The sequence below is a fragment of the Ornithodoros turicata genome, chromosome 4 (assembly GCF_037126465.1).
Source record: "Ornithodoros turicata isolate Travis chromosome 4, ASM3712646v1, whole genome shotgun sequence".
Classification (NCBI taxonomy): Eukaryota; Metazoa; Arthropoda; class Arachnida; order Ixodida; family Argasidae; genus Ornithodoros; species Ornithodoros turicata.
In genome coordinates, this window is record NC_088204.1 from 39,311,631 (window position 1) to 39,336,121 (window position 24,491).

Genomic DNA, 24,491 nt, shown 5'->3' on the forward strand with positions numbered 1-24,491 from the left:
GGGAGGGTCTTATCTTCCTGGCTTCCGCGGCTGGCGGTGTGGGTGGCTTGTCTGTTCAAAGGTATGCAATAAATCCTTGTTTGTTGTTTGAACCTTTTGCTTGCTGTGTCTTCCTCGGCGACGGAGCGGACGGACTGACGCCCCGAGGTTGTGGAAACACGGGATACCACAGGATGCATGCAGTTTTATTGTGCTTCAGCCGTTGTAGGTCGAATATGTGAAAGTCGCAAAGCGTTCTTCATATTGAATATATTTGGCAGTATAGGTCCACCCACACGTTCACGAGAAGTTCGTTTAAACGGTAAGGCTTAAGTAAATCGATTCTGGTATTGTGTCACAATCTTGGTTAGGGCGCCAGACCATGTTTATTCAGATTGAAACAAAGGTGAGCTCATCTTGCCTGACTGGGCCTTTCGATTGTTTTTTCAGTGAGTCGCATACAGCGTACGTCTGCGCCTTTTTGAGTTTTGTCGGAGGTCGTGGAACGTGATGTTTGATCCTGGCTTTACGAACACGTCCGACGCTCACCCAGAAGTGACATTCCGCAAACGGACTACGGGCAGACTCTCCGCGACCTGCAGACACCGCCCCACCTGCCCGTCTGTCACTCGCCAAAAGTTCTCCGGCGGCTCACTGATTGGACTTGTCCGCGCAAATAGACACTCCCTGATTGGCCTCGTCCTTGCGTAGCTTTCTCAAATTTTCAGAAAGGAAATTTCGGTATACGGTCAACATGATCGTCTGCTTTTGCCATGCATTACGTCAAATTGCGCAGAAACTGCTCCATTAATTCGCGTTCGATTTTCGGCGTTATTTTCGGTAATGAAAGAGGAGTAAAACGGCAGTATAGTTTCGGAATCGACCGGGACGGATGTCTTTTTATTCTACAATGAATCCTTCACAAAGTTTGTGAAAAAAAGGTGTTATCAGGCCGCCAAAATTCCTGTACTAGTCGATATACAGGGCTTCACTGCTCTCATGATACTCATAAAGATCTCCCAACAAAATAACAGGTTGAACCTGTTCATATGGAGGCTGTCATTTGATCACAATTCCATAAAATATTCATAGGGTGTACTGTTATAAGGGACTCGAACGTATCCATGAGCTGGGTCTGCGTCTGCGCATTCGAAGTGGCATAATCGCGCTTAAAGGGACCGAAAAGTGAAAAATAACCCCCATATTTTGGCCCACCATCCTGCACATTATCATTGTTTGATAACACAGAGAAAGCATTACCTCACAAATCGGAATATTTACCACGTCAGTTCGGGGCATACTTCTCACTGTTGTGTCCGAATGTGCAAGCGGCCACAAATTTTCTTGGAACAGTCAGCCAGAATTGAACAGGATGGCTGCAGGAAACGTTCTGCTCTCCGGTGCAATACTGTTCAACGGAGCCAGTCCCACCAAGGTGTGTACTTGCATGTTTGGGAGCATACATAATAAAACGTTACATCCCTTTCTAAAGGTTCTTCGACTGCTGAGCTCCATCAACATACAAATGATTTCAAAGGTTGCATACGACACATATCAGAAAGGTTGCCTACTGCCTGCTGTATCACAGGTACCAGTTCCTAGTCGCTTGCACAATACTTGAAAATCTATCTAAAAATATTAATTATCATCATATGATTGTAATAAGTAGTAACTGACAAGCATTGGTGCATCAGTGTATAAGGAGGTACTGAGTTTGCTTTCTGCAATAATGGCTGTTATATTGCACAAATCTTACAGGTTTGGAATGCAGAACACAACCACCTGCTCCTTTCACTTCAAGGCAAGCCTGTTGACCTCCTTGGAGATGGCAGGTGTGATTCTCCTGGTCATTGTGCCAAGTACATGACATACACTTTTATGGAAGCCCATTCAAAGAAAATCGTCAGCTCCGTTCAAGTACAGGTTGGTGAGGTAAGTGTTTGGCACATATATTACTCGTATAAGGCCTACCAGCTGCCATAATTTGATTCTTTCTTTTTGTGTGTTCTTCTTGCTCTAGTCTCCAGATGTTGCTTCCAGCACAAACATGGAAAAGGTGGGATTTGTGAGATGCCTGGACGAACTGAAATCAAATCACATCATCGTGGCATCCATTACGACTGATCGACATCCTGCAGTGAGAAAGCACATGCGTGAAATGGAACCCAGCATAGTGCATGGATTTGATACCTGGCATGTGGTGAAAGGTGATATTTACTTGCTTATTGTGTAACCCACACCCTAGGGTCGATTGCACTGCTACTGATACGCTGTACATCATGACCATTTCAGTGCTCTGCCGTTGAATTTATGTTATGAATTTTTATTGTTGGGCTTATGTATTTAAATTTTGTATGCAGGCTTGAAGAAGAAATTGGACACAGCAGCCAAAACCAGTGCAGGTGCTCCTTTAAAACCATGGGTGCAGCATATTTGCAATCATCTCTACTGGTGCAATTCCGCAGCTGAGGGGAATTCAGAACTGCTACTGAGCATGTGGTAAAGTAAGACGTAATCAGATAATAACAGATATGTAGATCTGACACTAACGTTACTTCATTAGGCATGACACCCCACATTACAAATGTCCATACGGGTCACGAAGGTCCATATCATCGCTGCTTACATGACACAGTTGGAAAGGCCGTGGCTGCAGCCTGGTAATTTGAATTAGGAGAAGCACATTTTTCCTTAGTGTGTTAGTCTAGCATACTTCACAGGTACCAGACATAATGTATGTACAGTGTACATGGCGAGGACAACAAATGCTCTGAATGTACAGGTACAGTAGCTTATGCAAGACTTCTGAAGATTGTACTGAACCCAAGGCTACTGAAGGATGTTCAACAACTATCAAGAGTGGGTCAGACATCGGGGCTCGAGTCATACCACTCCGTCATACTGAAGTTCGCTCCTAAGTCCACAGCATACACACCGAAAGTTATGCGTGCTAGGTGCGTACCCACGCTTTGAAATAGGAAGAAAGACAAGGGGTTGACGTAGTGCTTGAAATTTTTTCTTTACTGTATAGGTTGTCAAAAAGGTTATTTGTGAGGTGTCACATTTACAATGTCTTATCTCTTCTATCACTCCTTGTAGGACACAAATAGCTGCCCTGCACTTCAATGAAAATGCTCACCGGGAGTATGCTTATGGAAAGGATGGACAGCAGATGTTCAGGAGGAAGCTCCTAAAAACAAAGAAAGGGGCAGAAGTAGTTTCTAGAGTGAAGACAAAGGCCACTTACAGTATGAAAATCTCTTTCCGTTTATGATACAGGCATTTGTACTGCTTATCTCTTTACAGCTTATGTGGCAAATCTCCTAAAGGGGGCTGTGACAGTGTGTGAAAGCACAACATACAGTGCCATGGTAGCAGCCCACCATAGTCCCGAGTCTGCACCAATGACTGCAGCTTACCCACGTGAATCGAAGGAGGTCCTGATTGCGAGAAGGATGCTTCGCTTTTCAACAGAGTGATGTAATGTTGCTTTACCCTTCTTGCATAACTTCCTGTTGAGCACTGTTGCCTTCACCTTGCACTATAGCTCTCATGAGGCCACCTGCAACTGCAGTCCTGACGTGGGAGCTGCTTTGGATAGCCCGCTCTACCAAAACTCCGTCAAAGCCTCCAAAGATGAATGAAGGGAAGTACCAATTACTTCGGATAGGGTGTTAAAGGAGCACTAAAATGCAAAAAACAAGTTAACTTTACATTGCGTTACATGCAGTCAGGGCCGTTTCATGGGGGGGGGGGGGGGTAGAGGGGCAGTAGCCCTGGGTACCTTCCCTAAGGCGGCACAGGATGGTACATCTGGACAGCACGGTGCGCAATAAATCAACAGTCGGCATATTTGGCACCCGCACCTAAGTCAGTAGGCTCCAGTGGCTGCTATAAGCTACTGAAAGAATAATAGGAAATGACTGTGTTACAAAAAAGCACCACTTTGTTCTCTTTGTAGCACACTGGAGTCATGTGACCAACTACTGCAATTCACACAGATAAATTGGCACCGGAAACGGTTTGTCTTTGTCAACTGCTTTTTCACCGGTCTTCACCTCGGAAGGGCACGCTGTGTTAAGTACTGGGGGGGTCTTCAGCTTTATCGTGCCCCAGGCAGATTTTGACATCGTAACTGCTAACATGCTAACTTTCCACATGACATCGTAACTCAATATGTACACTGATTCCATTACAAAGGTGCAGTCAGAACTATACCAGGCTCCTTGCTTCGGCACGAATGCAGTGAATGTCTGCCGCACATGCTATGCTATAGAGCAGTAACTGTGAAAAACAATAGTGCGAAGGACGTGAATATAATTGTTGTCAGTGGAACATTTGTGATAACTGTTGTGGGCAACGATTCAGTAAATCTGTATTGAAAAAGTGATGTGACCAACACACATAATGTCGCACATATATGGTGTACGTGCTACGGCCAGCCCCGTTCCAAATCCACAGAAACACGAAAGGCTTCTCCTACTGTCTCATTGGATGCTGCCAATCGTTGCTGCCCCTCTTCAATCGTGCTCATTGCTGCCAAATACTGTTTACATTGCGTTTTTCTTCAAATGGCGGTGCTTTGTGAGCTAGTTTCGATTGTATTATGCTATAATCCGAACACGTACTTTTATGTAAATAGTTCTTTTTGCATTTTAGTGCCCTTTAAATAGACATGATCTGCCTTCACCGGATTATGTAACAGTTCTTTTTGAATTTGTGGCATAATAATCAAGTGGCATGTTGAAAACCTATAGCCCAGCATATGAGCCTGTAGCCCAGAATGTAGGTGTCATCCTCCAGGTGCACGCAATAACTGGAGCCTGAAATTTTAGGGTTGAACCTGATTCTTCCCTGAATTTGCAGTGCATGCGCTTTTTCTTGCTTTCTGTTTATTTGCCTGTTATAGAATGCCAGACTTCTTTGATATTGTTTCACTTGCTTTTCTTTGAAATCTTAATCCTTTCCCCATGAGAGTGTGTTCCACAACCTACGTCCCATCTCCATACTCACAAAGTGCATGAAGGTGCACCTAATGCTTCCTGATCCATGAATATGTAAATACTGTTACGTGACGCCAGTGATGATAAGGTGGCCAGAAGAACTTTTTACTCATATAAAGTGTTGCGACTCCTTATCTGAGGTTTTTGTTCATTGAAGTTAACTATACTGCAATGTGACTTATTGACTTGACTTCGTTGTACTCTATAGTATGAGAAGTACAGGTCTGCACAGACAGATTTGCTCATATGTTTTGTAAGTGTCCGTCTGTGGCATCATCATGCCACGCAACTCTTTGTACAGTGAGGGGAGGTAGGTTCCTTGGGAGAATGAAAAAGGAGATTGGTGTCATGCATCAAAAGCTTTTCTACTTTTAACCAACTGTCAAGTGACCATGGCAAGACTAATGGAAAACTTTGCAACCACTTACGTACCACAGCATGTTACAATATCACTGTCATTGTCCGCGCTATGTGGCTGTAGCTGCACTCTTCTTTATATCATGCTTTCACATTGTAATTCCAGTATTTCTTCTCTTTTTTTTCCTTGTCTTTCAGTTGCAAGTCCTCGCACAGGTGCATAACAAGACCCTAACCACTGGTCATGAAGAGAATGGCGTAGTCCAGGGCACAGAGGGGGACAATTGCAGCAGAACCCTTTTTCTTAAACAAGGACACTTCTAACATGCATATTGTTGGTAAGGACCTCATATGTGAATTTTGAGCTGCTACCAATGGACTTCATTTGACATACAAACACCCTAAGGTCGTAGCTTTATAGTTTCTGTATCTTAACATCAATTATGCACTGATACACGTATGCAGCTTCTGCACGTCAAGCTCAAGGAAATATGCCTTGCAGTATTATTCACTGGCCCCACACAAATTGTCAAAGCACTTCTAACGCTTTTGGACACCATAGGATTTCCGTCATCGCTCTGAGGCAACCCATTACTCCATTTCAGCACATTACCTGAAGAGATGGGGTAGAGCCCCATAATATTTATTGCAATTCTGAATGTAGAGTGAATCTAGGTACCTTGATGCTCTTTCGCTCGATGCAGCAGAAAAATACATGCGAGACAATTGAAAGGGTACTATAGAAACAGAGTGTGTATTGGAGCAGCCCATATCCTCGGTCCTAACTATGCCAAGTTACCCAATTTCGGACGCAAGTCATTTATTGCTCTCCCGATTCTACCTTCCCTGAGATTATGTGGTTCTACACGTGCTGCATGGACGCTATCTTTTTTTACTCATGCTTTCCGTTTCTTGTGCTGTTGAATAACTGAGTTTGCAGCCATCATGTTGTCTATGTTGTCATGTATGTTGGTGTGCACTAATGACCTTGTGAACATGCCAAATCTTTTTCTAGCCACAACTTCCACCTCTGCACCGTGCTGCGACTGAAGAATGTCGAGTAGTCCTACTTTTGGACGGAAACTACATGAGGTAGTAACATCCAGATTTCCAAAACTTTTGTCAGCAGACATTTGCTGTTTCTGTACAACTTTCATCGTATATTTCTTTTGTCACAATTAGCACACTCTCGAAGAACAGCTCTCAGCTTCATCTATGTGCTCCATTATTATTCCTGTACCCTTTTCATCAACAGAAGAATACAAAAGCACATATATGGTAAAATGTAACTTTCTTGTTAAGCTCAAAAGTGAAAAGCAAAACTGTCTATACTTCTATTCTGTATCTTATCTTCTTTTTTTTTCAAGTTTTACAGCTCTATGAAGTACCTGAAAACATCAGAGAGCAGAAAGTCCTACTCTGTCTCCTAAATTGCTGGAATTAAAAAAGAAAAATACAGAGTTGTGAAAAAATGTTGTTTCGGCTGTTTTATTATATTTCAATTAATTTTTCCGAGAAGTCTGTTGCGTACACTGAAGCCAGTTTCTATTTGGAGGACTGTCAAAATTTCTTTACAAAAGTATCTCGGTCACAGTCACCGAGAACTTATGAAAAAAAGAATACGTGGGTACAGTCAATCTCATTCACAGAGACTGTTCACAGTAGTTTTGTTGTCGAATGGTGGTGAATCGAATACTGTGTGCAGAAAAGTGTCACTGTATTTCATCTTAAAAAATAGCATTGCAAAGGTAGTGTGAGCCTGTTACTGCATAATAAATTATGTAGCCATTTTGGAGTACTCTTGCCCACACCGATGCTGCATGGTTAACTGTGAACTGAGATGAAGAGGTGCTGTACCATTTAAGTCAGCACTAAGGACTTTCTTTACAAATGGTAGTTGGTCATATGATAATGGATCAGTTACAAGTGCTCCTTTCAGTGAAATCAAGTTAAGTGTTTTCAACCGTTAATTAGCATTTGCAAACCTGGTCAATCTCTAGTGTATAAAAAATTATAAACACAGTTCAGGTGAAGTACAATGATAAAAATTATGTTATTTACTCTCCATATATACAAGACATGAGTACACTAATGTACAAATAGATATGCCCCCAGGCATCCATGCACAAACATAATAATTACAATATTGTGTGACTATCTGAAAGGAAAAAGCAATGAAAAAATTCGCAGCAAGCTAGAAATGAAAATTTGCAGGCATCAATATACATTTTTACAAGTGTGCAAGTTCAAAGCCCTTATACACATCTGATGGAAAAGCATCCCTAATGGTATGCACCACGCAGACAGGAAGAATCTTCCTATGGTGCTTTCCCAGACCACCCCATATCCACCTTGTGAATTGCCGATAGGCGATATAACGGAATTTCCTGCAGAAATAAGGTTTTTCCATTCAGTTTGCCGTTCAAGTAGCGCGTAAACACTCACTTGTTCACGGCGATGTCACGTATGTTGCCATACTCTTCAGTATCTCGGATGTACGTAAAAGACACTCGCAGAACTTCGGTGTCGAGGCAGAGTATCTCGAAATATTCGTTGTCTGTAATGCAGTTGACAGTCTGCTTTTTACAGACGTTCTCTACCTCTCGGCAGCACAAACACTCGTCAGCGGTATCCATCGGTTTGCACTTCCCGCAAGAACACCTGCACAACGAAAAAACAGCGCTTGTTGCACCTTAAACAAGTGCTTCTCCCTAATACATATAAATTTCACTAACCAGTTCGCGTTCCCGGCACGATCAGATCCTGGTGAGGACGGCGGTGACTCCGGTATATCTGAGGACGATTAATCTTCTTCTGCGACGCACACACTTTCCGGCATGCTATCGTACGAACAGAAGTTCTGTGCACGCGATAGTTCTAGATTGCGGAGTTCTAGCGCACTCAGGTTCGGGAGACTCGACATTTTCGACGTAGAAAGTGGATGTAGACGCTCACAGCCACTTTCGTTTTCACCGGATTAGCGAGTGGAAGCGCGAGTATTACATGCGTCCTCGACAGATGGCGCGGTGTTATGCCATTTTTGAGAGACTGCCGGTTTCCTACTAGGTACCTAGACATGCAATCATCGAAAATTCGATTTAAGAAAAACTACAGCGATTTCAGCGGAGTTCTTTGACATTTGAACTTTAGAAGGTTCAAGCTTTTCACTGAACATAAAGTTTCGATAGGTTTATATTCACTTTTTGGTCCCTTTAACAATGACGCCATGGCGACGTGTACTTACGCTCGCAGCAGTAGGCTAAGGCCTGGTACGTGTCCACCAGCTTGCTATCGGCAGGACACCACCATACTGGACCGGAGCTTCGCGTAAGGCATTCTCTGTTCTGCACGTCAAGAACCAATATCTTTCGAAAGCCTTCGCGCAACGCAGCTCCAGGAAACACCAACATGAAGGAACGTACGAGACCTTCCGGCATAGCGGCTACCACATGTCCTGCGCATGGATGTTAAAGCTATCAACATGGCTGAAGTGTTGTGGCGGCTCGCATATGCACATGACAAAACCAAGATGTTGATTCCTACCGATTTGGGAGTAACAAGGAAACCCATGTACCCGTATTCACCAACTCACTTAAACCATTGGTTTAGTGACGTTGAGTTTAAATCGATCACGTGAGACTTTCGTTCGCCAATCCTGGATCACCACCCCGTGCCCTACAACCTGCTGCTGTGAAGCCAATGGCACCGCACATAGCGAGTTTCCTGCACGGCGCATGCGCATTTCGCCAGAATCTGCTAGAAGCGGTTGTGGCCGGTAGGCCTAATCCCCGGTTCACGAAGAATTTTTCATCAAATCTTGGGTAAGTTTTGATTGATATAGTTGCTAGAAGCGCCCAGGAGATGGATTTTATTGCAATGGGACGAATATTCCCTTCAAATATTCCATTTCGATCATCCACCCAAGCTACTTAAACCGGTGGTTTAAGACCCATGCATTTGAATGGGACGTCTTTTAAACTAGGGGAGGGGCTAGTTTAACGTCGGCCTAAGTACGTTGTAACTGTGAACGTGTGCTGAAAAAACTATCGTATAGTGGTTGTGGTAGGTGATGTTTCACTAATTCGAAGTCTAACTGGTAAAAATTAAGCAGAATCGGTTTAAATGCGCGGTTAGTAAAGCAAAGTGGCGTAACGCTTGACCTGGATCACGAAATGCAGCAGTTGTTTTTCGAAGGCGCTATTGCAAGCTCTTGCATGGTAAACGTAAAAGCACCGTCGAAGTGTGGTCAAAGAGAGTGACATCGATATGTGCCACTGGACAAAATCCAGATACCAATCCAATGGACCGACAGAGCGTGCGGATGGCCGAACATCAATGTGTATCTTCAAAAACAAAGCGTAGTGCTGTCTGTGCTGGCGCTTATTATGAGTGTCATCTCCTGTGATACACACTGTAAGCACCCCTCTCATTGTACAGTAAGAGCAATAACGTGCTAGATGGTTGTTGCGAGCCCCGATGGAGAAATTGAGGGGCGTTATCCACTCGCATGTTTACAAACCGTCCCAGTATCTAGCATCTCTTTGCAGCGTGCCTTATCTCCAGAGACCTTTAACGGTGCAATAGGACTGATCATAAAGTGCATTAGCGTCTTGCGGCTGTTGTGTGGATACTATCTAGGCATGGAAATATGCATGTTGTTGCACTACACTGAACACGGAATTTGAGCAGATTTTGCTTTCCCAGGTTATGAAAATACTGGAGCAAAACCGAACGAGGTTTCCATTTTCCCTGGATTCACATGTAATAGATTTGTAATTCACATAGATTAAACTGAAATGTGTGTTTTACTTATTTCAGCATGCCATAGCAGAGGAGACCAATGGAAAAAAGTTCTTCAGGTATTGTGTTACTACTGCTACATTGGAAAACATTCAAAAAGACAGCTGCTTACTTCTATTTTGATTTATTGTATGGTAACAGTAGATCTGCTTTTGTAGGGCTGTTTCTGCAAAAGACACTACACAGCAGTGTGCTAAAGGAGGCTGGAGACCTTTTGGATGCATCATTACTTTTTTAGGTTAACTATTGCAGGTACATAACCATAACCAATCAATGACAGTTTTTGTGCATTGTATAAGCACAGATATTCTGGAGATAATTTCTTAAAAAATCTCTGTTGTGGACTCATTCGTCACAACAACTTTGTATTCGTGAGATTTTTGTTTATATTGAGACAATAAAGGCTATTACGTAGTCCCACAAGGATGACTTTTTTCATAGAGGCATGCACTCTCGATACCCTGCTCAATTAGATGATGAGGTCACGTGAAAGCATAAGTAAGCAACGGTGCTCAAGGAAAAAACTCCTTGCTACATTCCACATGCTGACTCCACTAATATGTCTGAGGTTTACTGCAAAAGAGCTGAATTGCATAGGAATCAATGGCAATGTGTACAGAAACTTTAAGCTCTTTTGCTCATTATTGCATTGCACTTGAAGTTGAAAATTAGATCAACTGCAATTACTGCATATAACACCTTCCAGATAGATTTAACAAAACATAGGGTACAGACTTATCAGTAGATGGCATTGACAATTACAATAGTAGCCAGCTGGTACACGCAACATCAAAATGGAAATGTGATTCTGTCATAACTTTAGCATGAGTGCATGGAAATATTGTACATGGCCACGTGACTGTTGTCAACTACTTAAAAGAAAGTTAGCTTCTGTTAGCATGGGTACAGATTTGTCCTGCCAGTGCAGCTGTTTGTATATACACTGAGCACACGAGAACGTGAAAGAGCACGGTCCCCTGTTAACAGTAGCTATCATTCTTTTACGTTATAGACAGCTGCCGTATGGCTGCATAGTTAATTTCTGTGTGCACGTGTTCAGTGTGGATATTGATGACAGTAGTAAAGCAGGGTAAACATGCACCCATGTTACACTATCTCTCCTTTTATAATGAAAGAATGGCTAGGAAGCAAGCGAGCTGGTGAAGATGATGCATAATGTAAAACCCCCGAGACTAGGGAACACGAAGAGACAGACACAACACGAAGTCTGTTGTGTCTGTCCCTTTGTGTTCCCTAGTCTCGGGGTTTTTACATTATGCATCTCCTTTTATGTTGTTGATAGCTGTCATATGGCCACAGAGTTTATCCATGTATGTACTCAGGTGTTGAGTGTGAATATAGTACTAAACAGAAAAACAGAGTCCCTTTTGTGTCTCCTGAAGCTCAAGGCTTTTCTTTCAAGCTAAAATGTATGCATGCTGTTCTGCATCATTTCTCTGAGCACGACTGTTAAAAATTGCTCGACAACACTGTAGCTTTACACTAGTGTGATCAGTGCACCCTTGTTGTGTAGTCTCATATCCTGTAGAGGTACATCTTAAGAATGGGAAAACACATTCCTATGGAATCATGCTACATGATTTATAATATACTCCCGCATGCACATTGCTATCATGCTTCTATTTATCACGAATGCCACAATGCCTCTAATTTGGTGTTGTGCCTGTCTTCAACGTGTTATGAATAGCTGAGTTCAAAAATAGTGAACAAAACCAATATCCACTTCTAATATGCATATGTGTAATACCTTACTGTACATTCAACTATGTTACAACTTGTTCCCCTTACACCAGCTCAGGTGCATGCTAAGGGTCCACAGTTTTTCCCGTACGACATGTCCTGTACAATAACTACGCAGAATGGGTACTCCCATTTCACACCAGCTCTCCTCTGCCTTGACTCACACTGCACTCCTAAAGCAGTGAGTGGAGGGTATACAGAATATTGGAATACTACGGTAACAAAGTTCGGATGTAGCTAAGAATGTGTCATCAGCGTCATGACAAATGGTTTTAACATCTATGGATCTGTCACTCGGAACAGTGCCTGAATGCTGTTGCAATACATGACACCATGACATACATTTATCGCTGGAAAGCCGCCTTCCCCCTCATCGTCACCAGGAGAATATGTGGCATCTCGTGCAAACTACCTTCACTGAATGACTGGCACCAATCTGCTCCCAAACTTTGTCCTTCATGACGCAGTGCACAATGCTCACTACATTAAACTGTCCAGTTGCGTAGATTTGTGTTGACACAACTGGATGAATATGTCCGCCTCCACAAAGTGACAACTACCAAAGTGGTTCAAAAAAAGAGTGAAATTGTGGAAGAAAGATATACAAACATGTACATTTTAATAAAAGTAATACAACACATTGTAGCTAAGACGCACGTGATTTCAAGTTGCATTTCTTTCTTTGTGTGAGCTTATTTGCATTGTGCATATTTGTCCATTGTGAACTGCCTGCTATAGATCAATACAGAAAGCAAGCAGACAATGATCAGTGCTACTACAGAGATTTCATGCTAGAATGAGCACCTGTAGTTGTGCCTTCCTTTGATATTCCACTGTGTTGTTTTTTCAAGAAATAGCACAATCTCTCAATACAAAGCTGTACAGTCAAACTGCATAACCACACAGTGCAGAAATGCAGCCTGCGCAATGATTTTTCAGAGCTTTATCATCGGTGTAAAGAACGAGAATTAGTCGAGGCAGGTCACAAACATGTAATCCTCGAATGTCCAGTTGCTTGAATCACCGTGTATATCTCAGGATGTCTGCAATCCAGTAAGGCATGGAAAACGGGGAAAATAGTCAGAGAACTATTCCGTGACTGGAAAACTAAAAAAATGCCAAGCAAGCGGTGAAATAAAAATTAACAAAATAAGTTTACACAATTATACAGTGGCAGTTATCATTCTCATGGCATCACACAGGCCTCTTATGTCATTTCACAGTCAAAGTTGAGTGATCTGTGTTAGGGTGGAGTGATAACTAACTGCATCACTAACGCAAATTCTTTCTGAACAGGAATCCTAAATTAAAAGCTTAAATAAGGAATGATTTCACAGAGCGTAGTGCATGATGCATTCGTCCGTGTCATTGTTCTTATGTCCGCGTCCTTTGGCTGTGTACACACCATAATTCGTACGACCTACCCTGCCTTGCTACACTTGGTTAGTGTATGATGTGCTGTTGGCAGCCGTATTTTAGCATGACATGGCATGAGCTGTGGGGAGTTTTTAAGCATTGGTGGTCGTGATGGTTTGGCATGTAATGGTGCGATGATAATACTAGTGAAATTTACAATGCCAGTATGATGTTGAAAGAGAAGCTTGTAAAGAATGAGCATGGAAAATGTGTAAGTCCCGAACCAGTTGCATAAAAGTGTTCCCTCAATAATATATGAAGTTGAAGAAATAAGCACAATGCAATTATTGAACAAAATAACAGCACAGGCTTATTTGTAGCTGATGTTGCAGCTGTTGTATGTGTTTTCTTTGGTCCATTCCTGTTTGCTCTATCCTTTGAACACCACTTGTGAAACTGGTATAACACCTCCTCCTTTATGATATATTTGGTTCATTTTAACATCTGTATTTTGTGTACATGGTCTCATTAAACTACAAATCCTGAATGGTACAGACGAAGTGTGCTGGCACTAAAGTATGGCCATTTATTTTAACAATGCCGAATGCTTCATGTCAAATGACAAATATGCTCAGTAACTGTAATGACAAATATATACATTAGGTATGTTCCTATTTCGTGAAATTTCATCAGAGCAAGAGACAGTCACAACGTAACGATGAATCTTTGTGGGCTGAACAGAACAATCAATTTAGTGCTTAGTGATTTCTACAATAATCTGATATGCCGAAATGCAGAAATAAAAGAGGTCAGAGTTAAGCACAGCAACGCAACGCACTGACAGGGGGTCACGACACTTCCACGCTCACAAGCAAGGACGCCCTGGGTAACATGATGAAAACAAACAAACAAACAAACAAACAAACAAACAGACAGACAGACAGACAGACAGACAGACAGACAGACAGACAGACAGACAGACAGACAGACACACACACACACACACACACACAGAGAGAGAGAGAGGACGACGACGACGCAAACATGGCAGCGCCATGAGTACGTCTTCCGTATCAGTCGCGCTCCAAAGAAACACAGCCAGCAAAGAGATACCCTAACGCGTTGCAGGTTTGTGACACGTTGAAAGTATCACGTCGATTTCTCAAACGATAGCACCGTAAAAGTTGTGCGTGTGGGAGCCCCATACAACATAAGGACACCCTTGCATAAACTTTCTTTCCGTTTACATCGACCACAGTGATCAAACACTTGCACACACGTTGCGCTCATGACACCAGGCTCGAAAGCGTGTAAAGGACGCTGCTGGAATGCCCCGCAATCGAGAGGCAATCCTGATCGTTGCAGTTCACCACACATATCGCACAACAGACGATAAATAAGCGATGGTCGATTCGGATGAAATTATTACACGCAACCACAATTGACGACCAAACACTGACAATAGCACAACGATCACCTCCGCGAGGATACCTACGTCTGTTTTTCAAACATTGCAAACGCTGACTATGACACCTTTTTAGCGACCATAACAACCATATCTAACCAACCAGATCTAACCACCGATTACCGATACCCTGATCCACAACCACCTGCAGCAGCGCCATCTCAAATTTTCTTCCGTAACAACCTCATAATAAAAAAATATAAAACAACAGGAGCCTCCCTCCTTCGCACTTCTGTCGTCTGCTACTTTCTCCCTCCCCTCAACCGTCGCGTGACATTGTGAATAATGCGCATGCGTTGTGGTCAACCCTTTGGATGGCGCTTCATAGCCGGAGAGATCACGTGATCGATTTAAACCCGACGTCACTAAACCAATGGTTTAAGTCGACTGGTGAATACGGGTAATGATCTTTCTGTTGATTAGATCTATACACGCAATCCAGTGCTCCATAATGACATTTTCCAGTTTCCCAACCGATTATATTGATTACCACCGATGCATATTAGATTCCTGCAGCATTGTTTTGTGTCCCGTTCCTAACAGAATTTTGTTTGTTGCCTTCACTGACAATGTACCATAGCTCTGATACTCACACCCTATCCTTTATTTACGTGTCTTAGAATGGCAGAACATTTTGTATAAAATAATTAAGGTCTCACTATTCTCCTTGTTCACCCTAGTCCCGGTTTATCTATGCAGTGAAAAGCGGAACGAAGAGGGAGAACTTGTGTTGCCAAGAGGTCGTGTCTCTGTTCCATGTTTGAATGATCGTATATGCGCTCTTGCTCAAAATGTACAGTACAGCATACTATGCTGTATATAATTCGAGGCGCACTGGAATGCCGCGTGTATTGTAGGAGAGACCAACTTACCTGAGATGTAGAAGAAAACGAAAGTACCGGCATACGCAGTGTACTGCTGGTCGACGATATGCGATAATGCATAAACGATGCTCATACTCGCTGCCACGAAGACCAATGTCAAGATGACCAGGGCAGCTGAAAAGACGCTTTGGTTGCTAGAAGGAATACCGAAGCACACCAGCTATTCAGCGGAATCACCACCAATGTGATATTTTACTCAAGCTGTGAATTCATCAAACGCAGCTTAATGGGACTTGGTCAACTGGAAGCATAACTTGGGCTCCTGTACGCTATTGCGACATTGTTACTTCGTGATGCCCAACATCACGTTCCCTTAACTTCACCCATTTCACTACACGACACCAAATACATAAACAACTGCCTGTCTAGGCTCTTAAAGACATCCCTTTCTTCAGCCTCATTTGGTAAGCGGAAGTTTAGTCGTCATGCACCTTACGGAAATTGAATTTCGGAATGCTGAATGTGACACCTATAAATCTTATGGCATTGTGTTCCGACAGACGATCTAAGAAAGAAACGCTTTTTACGTTGTATTTTATTTCGTAGACGTATCGTATAGACCTGTGATATTCGCGGGAAAGTACATCGCTCTGCCCGAGCAGTCTGCTTCACAGGGAAAAAGGGAAGTGCAGAGGCCTCCTTTATTCTTGAAGGTTTGAATTCTCCTGTAAATTTTGTAAGGATTCGGTCTTCCGAGAGAAGACGACAAAGAGTCAAGGGCAGAGAGCAGACGACGAAGAAGAGAAGGACAGGAGAATTCAGATTCCAACGGAACGACGAGCAGCCGCTTGATCGGCACTGCATGGGACTTGATGATGGATTTTTGTCGTTAATTTAAGTGTGGTGGGAAAGTAAACTTGTTCTTAAACGTTCCGCCTCAGGTCTCAAGGAGTTCATTACAAGAACCTCAAATATTTGTTCAACCTGTGGCCCGTCACAGTAAGAGCAGGAAATTTAGAATAGGTTAAACTTGTACGTAGACTAGGTTAGTCTTAGGCTTGAACCTAGTTTAATAATTTGAAACTGCAAATGATTTAAATAGTTCTATAATTCCACGTGAGAACAATTACAATAGCGTAGGACACCGAAACGACATATAGGATGCGTCAAGAGAAACGAGCAAGATTCATATTATGTTTTCCCTTCAGAAACTGCACTGCACATGCTAACCTGCGGTATTCTCCTACTTTGATTATATTAACAGCCGGCGCCAGCAGTAACGAGCTTTCATAATTTCGTTGAATAATAAGAATGGGTCAAAACTCGAAAGTTATAGAGCAAAGGCGTGAGGTCTCTGTTGCGTAGAAATGCCCAGAGCACAATCGGCAATCAATACCGCAATAAACAAGAACTCATGATTTGTGGCGAAAGGTAACTTAAGTAGAACTATGGGAACCCGACATGATTTTCTTCTTTAGGGCGCTGGCGTTAATAGCAGAACAAAATTCCTAATTTGCCGAATATCCACATCAGCCGGCACGAAAACTGGTACTTAAGGCGGACTCACTTCTTAAAGGGACTCTGACCAGAAGTTCGACAAATATTTCGTTTGCATCTATTACGAAGGTATAATATGCCTCCAAGCCACACGCGAAATATTTTGGCTGTGCGCGGAGGCAAAGTTTGCCAAACAGGGAGCTGAAAACTGGCTTCGCTTTTCCCCCTCAACTCGCGCAATCGGGGCCGAAATCTAGCCTCTTTGCAGTGGACATCCGCCAATTTCCGTGTGCGTGACGAAGTCACGAGGGCCACGTTTCATTGGGCGCCCGGACCGGAAGTTCTGTTGTTAGTGAGTCTGTGAGAGCGCCGGCATCCGTCCGGAATGCCCGATCGGGCAATATGGACGTCGAAGGCAGAAATGCGGAGACTTCGAGCCCGGAACTTCTTCCTGACCTTTCTGCGATCGAGACATCGAGAAGAAAATTCTGCGTGCTGAACAGCTCGGTAGGCTTTCGAAACGTCGCCGATGCCGCGAATGCGAGACGAAGTCAGAGCTGTACGAACATCAGTTACAGATGAAGCAAACAGCATGAGTCGCCTGTCTTCAGGTAAGCGATGAGCCTTTTAACGCACACTGTGATCGAACATGTAAACGTTCGCAGAAATTTCGTGTTCTGATATCTAATGCGCACTTGCTGTTCATGGTGCCGGTGTGGCTGGTGTGTCATAATGCCGAAGCAGATCGAATGCTTGTGCTGCAAGGAGCTCGAAAACACTGCCGAATGACTGCGGTATGAGTGCATTACAACCCACAAAGATTTCCAACTTCTATTCTTCAATATGACTGTCCTGAAGGTCGCATATTGAACTCCGTGGGCACGCGAACCTATGAGCGACTGTATTCACAAGTAAGTCACATGTGTCCTTGTCGAACGATGTTAAAATTTGGGCGCCCAAAACTGGTTTGGTCCTGCAATAGAGTCGTTAAAAACTCCAGTACAGGGCGCAGCACATAAAAAGGCTATACAGTACACGACTCTGAACTGGAGAAAACCAATATAGGCAATTTTGTAATTGTCAGTGTGCTGTGTCCTGAGTCACGTTTTTATGTATTGCCCTGTGCATAAGGTTTTAGCGTAGGTTTTTAGCGATATTGAGTGTTCTTGATTGTCGATTCAGTGAAAAGTAAAACAACTTTGGGTTCTAAAAGAACACAGCATGTGTAGTAATGTACAAGGTGTGGGCAGGTAAACTGCAGTTACTCTCAGGTACATGTAGAAATGACAATGCACACACACTGTACTGTAACCGGTTACCTATTTGCCTAAACTATATTTTATGTACATCTGTGTAGACGATGCAGATACACTGCGTATTGCCAGTTTGCAAGGTGAGTATGGCACAAGCTTGGAAAAAACAAGATCATGGTCATCCCAGCCTGTGCAGTGAAGAGGGTCTGGCAAGCCTTTCCCACAGAAAATGCCACAGGCTTCAAGTACCCAAGATCCTAACTGGGGGTACCTCTTCGCACAGCTCGTCTATCACATTTAAAATAATTCAGCATCTGTATTTAGGATTATCTATTGCTCTCAGGATGATGCATGGTTCATGAGTTCAACATGTTGTGTTGAAACACAACACTAGTACTTTTTAATGAGTCTTGCGGAACGATAGATGAGCACTCCTTTCGTGACATTGTGTACCATTGCTACAGTGAACAATTTCTTGAGCAAGACTGATGAACGAACAAAAAATAGAGTATTGTCTTCCAAATATGTATGTTCCTTGTAACTTCCGTATTTGTTAAGTGACCCATGTTGATGTCCCCCCTCATGTAATGCCTGCAATGGCCTTTGAGACATATTCATAAATAAATAAATATCAAAACCGGAAAAAGATGTAACACGTATCCTCTCTTTGTGTGAATGATACATAGACATTCTCAGAAGATTTGTACATAGTCACACTTTGCCTCATTTTGCATAAAGCCTAGTTCCACCTCTTACATCATCTCCACAATCTCCAAAGCAGTACAAGGCTAAAGTAATCAGCTACTACATAAAAAGAAGGAGGGGAGGAAAACAAATGCTGGCACATCTAAAATTCGAAGAAACCCTGGTACTTTCACGGGGCTACTCACGGCTCAGTGCTGGATCAGATCCCGATGGAAAACAGCTTTTCTGAGCCTCAGTGATTGATTCCCTTGATTGCACTGACTGTGAGGCACATCTCATTGGCTTGGTGGCAAGTGGGCTTGCGTCTGATAGTAAGATTTGGAAGAAAGGGAGCAAGGAACATCTCTCTACGGTCTTAAGAAAGATATCAACGTTACCTGTCAAGGTACAGCATTTCATGTTGCTTTCAGTAAGTACAACACTCCTCATAGCAGTTACCATTCGTGTTGGGAAAGCATGCTGAAGCTAGATCAGGCAGTGCATCCAGAACTGTGAATCGGGTTCATAGAGAGCACCTGGTGAGAGGGACAGCAACAGTGTCCAGTAAAGACTCTCCAGGAATTTTGTGTGGGTTTGGGGGTCACACCTTTTAATAGTGTTGATGGAAAGCAGGGTGTTTGAAACACTGACTTCTGGTAGATGAATTCTTGTTATTTATAACCAGGTACCCATGTTCTAGTAATCTAGAAAAAGCCTTGGCTCTCTTAGGGGAAATTGCTAATGAATCTGAGTGTCTTTTGTGGAAACAGGTTGTAACTGCCTTTCTATCCACCCTTCTTAGTTGCCCTAGCAAAAGCAAATATGTAATGCTGTACACCATATCTGATGCTAGCACACTAATTGCTTTGAGTGTTCTCAGGCTTCTGAAATGGAACTACCTCGTACATACGCTGTGCCATGTCGGCAAGAACATAAATCAGACTGCCTTTACTTTTTTAATTGGCCCTTCAGTGCTTCATGTGACTGCTAGAATGGCACCCCCAAAACAATAGGCAACAAGAATGATTTCTGCAATGTATTGAGCTTTGTAAAACAACAACTTTATTTGAAAATATATTCCAAAAGCCGGGTGACAACCTCATAATGTAGCGTCCTTTACTGCAAACACCGCTCAACACAACGAATAAAAACAGAGCGTAAACGTTTTGTCGCCTATCCGGGTGGCATCATCAGTACAACAGAGGCCAAAGATGAGCACATCAGCCTATCTAAGAGGGAATCTTACACATCCGATAGGGGGCCACGGTATGTATTACAGGCTGAAGCATCACGCCTGATAAAGCAGGATTCTAAGAACTTTCTAGGGTCCCATCGTTAGTCATGAGCAAAGGTTACTGCACCATCAAAATATATGTCCCTTAGGACAGCAGTGGTAGACTGATTCGGTCCTGTTTAGTTAAGCTAAGCATTAGTAGCCCTGGCAACTGGCTCTTTTAGTCTTGTCCCACGTCTTTTGTCTATCTCGCCAATGTAGGTTGCATCAGATTCTATGCACTCAACTTGATATGCACAGTCAAAATGCCTGATGGGCACAGTGCCCTCCAAATAGCGTATGAAATACATTGGATGAAAGGAATGCGGACCACCGATTTGACTCCTTCGATGTTGTTTTTGATTGTTCTCTGTTGGAGGGATGATGCCACCTGGATAGGCAATGAAACGTTTACTCTCTTTATTCTTAATTGTTGTGTTAAGCCAGTGTTCTGAGTAAAGCATTTTACATTATGAACTTTGTTTGAATGATGATTAGTGACGAGCTTCATACCCTGGGCCACTACTCTAACAATTGCTTGTGGTAGTGTGGCGAAATGGAATAACGAGCCTTGTAGACCAATTTACTTGGCAATATATTTATTTCTCTCTCATAGGTTGAAGAACCCAGTGTGGTGTTACATAACGGAGGGGCACGTAATTATACAAGACCGATCACCAAAAGGCCTTGCTTTTGACTAGATTAAAATGTGAAGCGATTGTAATATAACAAATGCTGCATGGTGGCGATATGATAGGTTCTCCTCACGAGTTGTCGCCACAGTTACGGTTAGTTGAGAAACTGCATATCCAGGTAGCAGGATCAAATTTTAATTAGGCTACTTTGGCCAACACGCGAGCGTAGAGCACAGTGTCAAAAGCCCTTACAAAATAAAAAGAATACTACATCTACATGGACCCAGAAATCAAGACAGTTTGAAATGCTGTGAACGAATTCCACTACGTTAGTTTTGCCTGAATACCCTTTTCTAAAGCCATGCTGGAATTTAAAAAAAGAAATTGACAGAGTCAACTTAGTTGACAACGTGGTAGTACATGATGTGCTCCATTAGTTTACAGGGAACCCTAAAAAGTGGAGCTGGTTAATAGATAGAAGGAGCATAGTTGTCACCTCTTCTGAAGACAGGAATAAGCTTGAGACCTATGTCCTCGACTCGCACACATACTAAGAACCTTTGACACAGATTAACGTATCTTCATTCCAGCTCTTTCACTTTCAGATGTTCATCTCTGTTGAGTGGTCTGTCATTCTTGTAATACAGATTGGAATTGAAATGCAGGTGCATAAGGGATGCTCTGAAAGAAAAGTGTTTGGTTTTAGTCCTCTTAATGTTTCTGAAAACGAAAACAAACTTCACGGTGACTATTCTTCTGAAATGAGCAATTCCAGGATGACAGCAAAAAAATATATCTTGCCATATCATTATATCCACCTGGCACTTCAATTGAATAATGGCAGTTGAAGATGACGATGATTCAATTTAATGACGCATAAGCAACTCGGGCTATAGTGTGCCAAAACCATGGTAAAACTGTGACTTGTTAAATATCAGACGATTATACTAAAATAATATACTTTGTTGGTTGGTAAATTGAGATATAGACAAAAACATGATATGATAAAAATAAGCAATTGAAGAAAAGGCAATTGTTGGCTTTGTGTGACTGATGTCGAGTTTGCCACACTACGTGTTGAATAATAATGTACGCTGATACGCTGTAGCAGTACAATCATACACATCATATACAAATACAAATCATACAAATACAAATACAAATACAAATAAATACAGATACAAATCATATAAAGTACAATCATACACACGCTCAATATGTGGTGGATATGTGAAACCAATATACACATACTTACATTTCAAACTTTCTTGAAAAAGGCAGTCCAAGTCTGTCGGATTTGCAAGACTCTACACAAAGCCAGTAAGCACAGTGTGGAATGACTGATTCATCTTTCGAAGGCAGAGGTGCAGCAACCACGACGCTTCGTCATCTCAATGCTTCGGAGCGGCATAGCCTAGTAAGAAGCCATCAGAAGGATCTCATAACGATAACTTGGTCGAAAAAGTGGAGGGTTCTGTGGGATATGTAAGAAAGCATACGCGTTACACAACAGCTACGAGAATGATCGACTGCACCTGCATGGTTTTCAGTACGTAGACTTGGAACTGAAAAATAAATGTGCTAACCTTGTTGATACTACTTTTCCGTCAGGACCACACGAGAGCACATTTGGTTTCTTTAGTTGAAGGTATCATCAGGTCCCCATGCTCCTTTGAGATGCAGCAGACAGAAGTTCGCTGAGGCGAATGACTGCCGTTGCGGTTCGTCGCTTCGCAGCAGATCAAGAACAGTACACCGCAACGATAGGTGAAACGTTCAGAATATGGTGACCAACTCCAACACCAACCCAATGACCCGAACAAAGAGGATGAACCGGGAGTCACACAAGTTCGCAGTTCGCAAGCTCGGCATACGGCATCCATTACAGCTGACCGGATACGGAAGCATATATCGAACGCCGTGTACAGATTGAAAAGAAAATCGTAGAAACTGTTGCAGGTGATAAATGCAGGGTATATTTTTTCTTTTTGAGGCTCTGTAACGAAAACATATCAACGTAGAAATGCCATTTCATGAAGGAAATTGACAGATATTGCGTGACCACGTGACGCGTTTGAGCCAATTGTGGGTGTTGCGAGTGGCCCCCGTGTTGACGTCATCTTGATGGTGGACCGGGGTGGATATTCTATATAAACGCATGTTTTCTCGGTTTGACGCTAGGCGTGCTGCACTCGGATGAAGTCGAATGTTTAAAATTCGAGTTTAGAGAAACCGTGGGGTTTTAGTGCGTGAATTTTTGCATGGAGAGTCCTTGTTGGGTGCTTTATCGACTACAGGTACGAAAGAGCTCCCACAGTTTCTGGTCAGAGTCCCTTTAAGAAAGTCTATGGGGAATGTACAGGATGTCGCAAAAAACGTGTCATTGAACAATAATAATAATAAAACTACGCCACGTAGAATCACGGGGTCAACGGCATTTGTTCTTGCCAGATTTTTGCCACCTTTTGATGTGAGTGTCATCTAACTTGAGTTTTATTGTGCTAGTTATTACGAACTGAGTTAATTACGAAAATTTGCAGTAAATGTCGCTGTTTTACCTCAACAATGTGAAGCGCGTGGCGAATTTACTCAAGTTCATGATAAACGACAGGGACATTGCGGAGCTATTCCATCGGAAAAAAATTGCCGAACATCATGCTTTCCGGAGCCCCCAGAGCATAGCGCTCGACGACTTTTTCAGCGCCTTCGTGTAGTCCGTGGAAAGGAGGTGGCGAAATCCAACGCACAGTCTGATAGTAGAAAAAGCGACAATTTGGGACAAACTGGGAGAGGGGAGCATGATTCCAGCAGAAGTGGGATACGATAAGCCTGCCTATCTTATCTCTTTCTACTATCGCTGTGTGGGCTGAGTTTAGCAACTTCCTTTCGTCGGGCTGACAACCAAGCCGTGTAAAAAGTCGTCCAGCGTTATGCTCTGAGCGCCCCGAAAAGCATGACGTCCGGTAGCTTTTTCCGATGGGACAGCTTCTCAATATCCGTGTCAATTTCATGAGCTTGAGTAAATTCAGCGCGCGCTTCACATTGGTGTGGTAAAAAAGCGACCTGTAGTTTGCAAATTTTCGAGTTCAGTTCGTAGAAAATGACATAATAAATCAACGTTGCATGACTAAACGTTGAATTCCCTCCCGAAAAAATGGCTGCGTCTTGGATATTTTGCCAAACGCGTCGAGATACGGCAATTGAACGTCTGTATTGCTTGCCATTGACCTTCTCCAGGTAAAGCACAAGTTTGCAGTAAAAATACCGTCAGTTGCCAAATATAGGAGCAGTTGGGGAATATTCTACTAAATTTGTAATGACAGACACAACAGGTTTTTTTTATTTTTTATCACCCCAGCCAAGATTACCAGTGGGTCAGTTTTGGGCACTTGATTATGGCAACTAACTTTGATGCCAGATGGCCGGCATGCAAATTCCATGATAAATGTCTGCCCCACCATACAGCAGCCAACTTATGCTGAGACGTGTCATGAGCACCCAAATGAAGACAAGGAGGACGAAAACACGGACACTTGTTCGTGTTTTCTTCGTCCTTTTCTTAATTTGTGTACTGCCTCTACGCATAACTACCAAGTAGCCCGCT

General features: G+C 42.8%; 2 protein-coding genes across 2 annotated transcripts in view; one reads left to right on the forward strand and one right to left on the reverse strand.

Annotated features, from left to right (window-relative positions):
* The window catches only part of LOC135393033 (phospholipid-transporting ATPase ABCA3-like), a 241,869-nt gene that overhangs the window by 84,000 nt on the left and 133,378 nt on the right, over positions 1–24,491 (reverse strand). The window contains exons 18-19 of the mRNA XM_064623623.1: positions 15,594–15,719; positions 8,584–8,793 (exon numbers count right to left, since the gene is read on the reverse strand). Of these exons, the coding sequence (XP_064479693.1) occupies positions 8,584–8,793; positions 15,594–15,719 (336 nt within the window). The remainder of the gene's footprint in view (positions 1–8,583; positions 8,794–15,593; positions 15,720–24,491) is intronic.
* On the forward strand, positions 47–6,589 carry LOC135393032 (uncharacterized). Its single transcript, XM_064623622.1, has 13 exons — positions 47–61; positions 1,309–1,414; positions 1,472–1,567; positions 1,738–1,911; positions 2,000–2,186; positions 2,340–2,478; positions 2,543–2,639; positions 2,762–2,933; positions 3,079–3,227; positions 3,286–3,459; positions 3,527–5,677; positions 6,355–6,431; positions 6,522–6,589. The coding sequence occupies exons 2-7, from the start codon at positions 1,352–1,354 to the stop codon at positions 2,607–2,609; spliced, it is 726 nt and encodes a 241-aa protein (XP_064479692.1). The 5' UTR covers positions 47–61; positions 1,309–1,351; the 3' UTR covers positions 2,610–2,639; positions 2,762–2,933; positions 3,079–3,227; positions 3,286–3,459; positions 3,527–5,677; positions 6,355–6,431; positions 6,522–6,589.

What these genes read in the sequence shown, in the direction of transcription:
- LOC135393032 (XM_064623622.1), top strand. Translation starts at nt 1,352, where the DNA reads ATGGCTGCAGGAAACGTTCTGCTCTCCGGTGCAATACTGTTCAACGGA. An exon ending in ACGGAGCCAGTCCCACCAAG is followed by an intron (nt 1,415 to 1,471) that starts GTGTGTACTTGC and finishes CCCTTTCTAAAG; the next exon opens with GTTCTTCGACTGCTGAGCTC. An exon ending in TACCTGGCATGTGGTGAAAG is followed by an intron (nt 2,187 to 2,339) that starts GTGATATTTACT and finishes TTTTGTATGCAG; the next exon opens with GCTTGAAGAAGAAATTGGAC.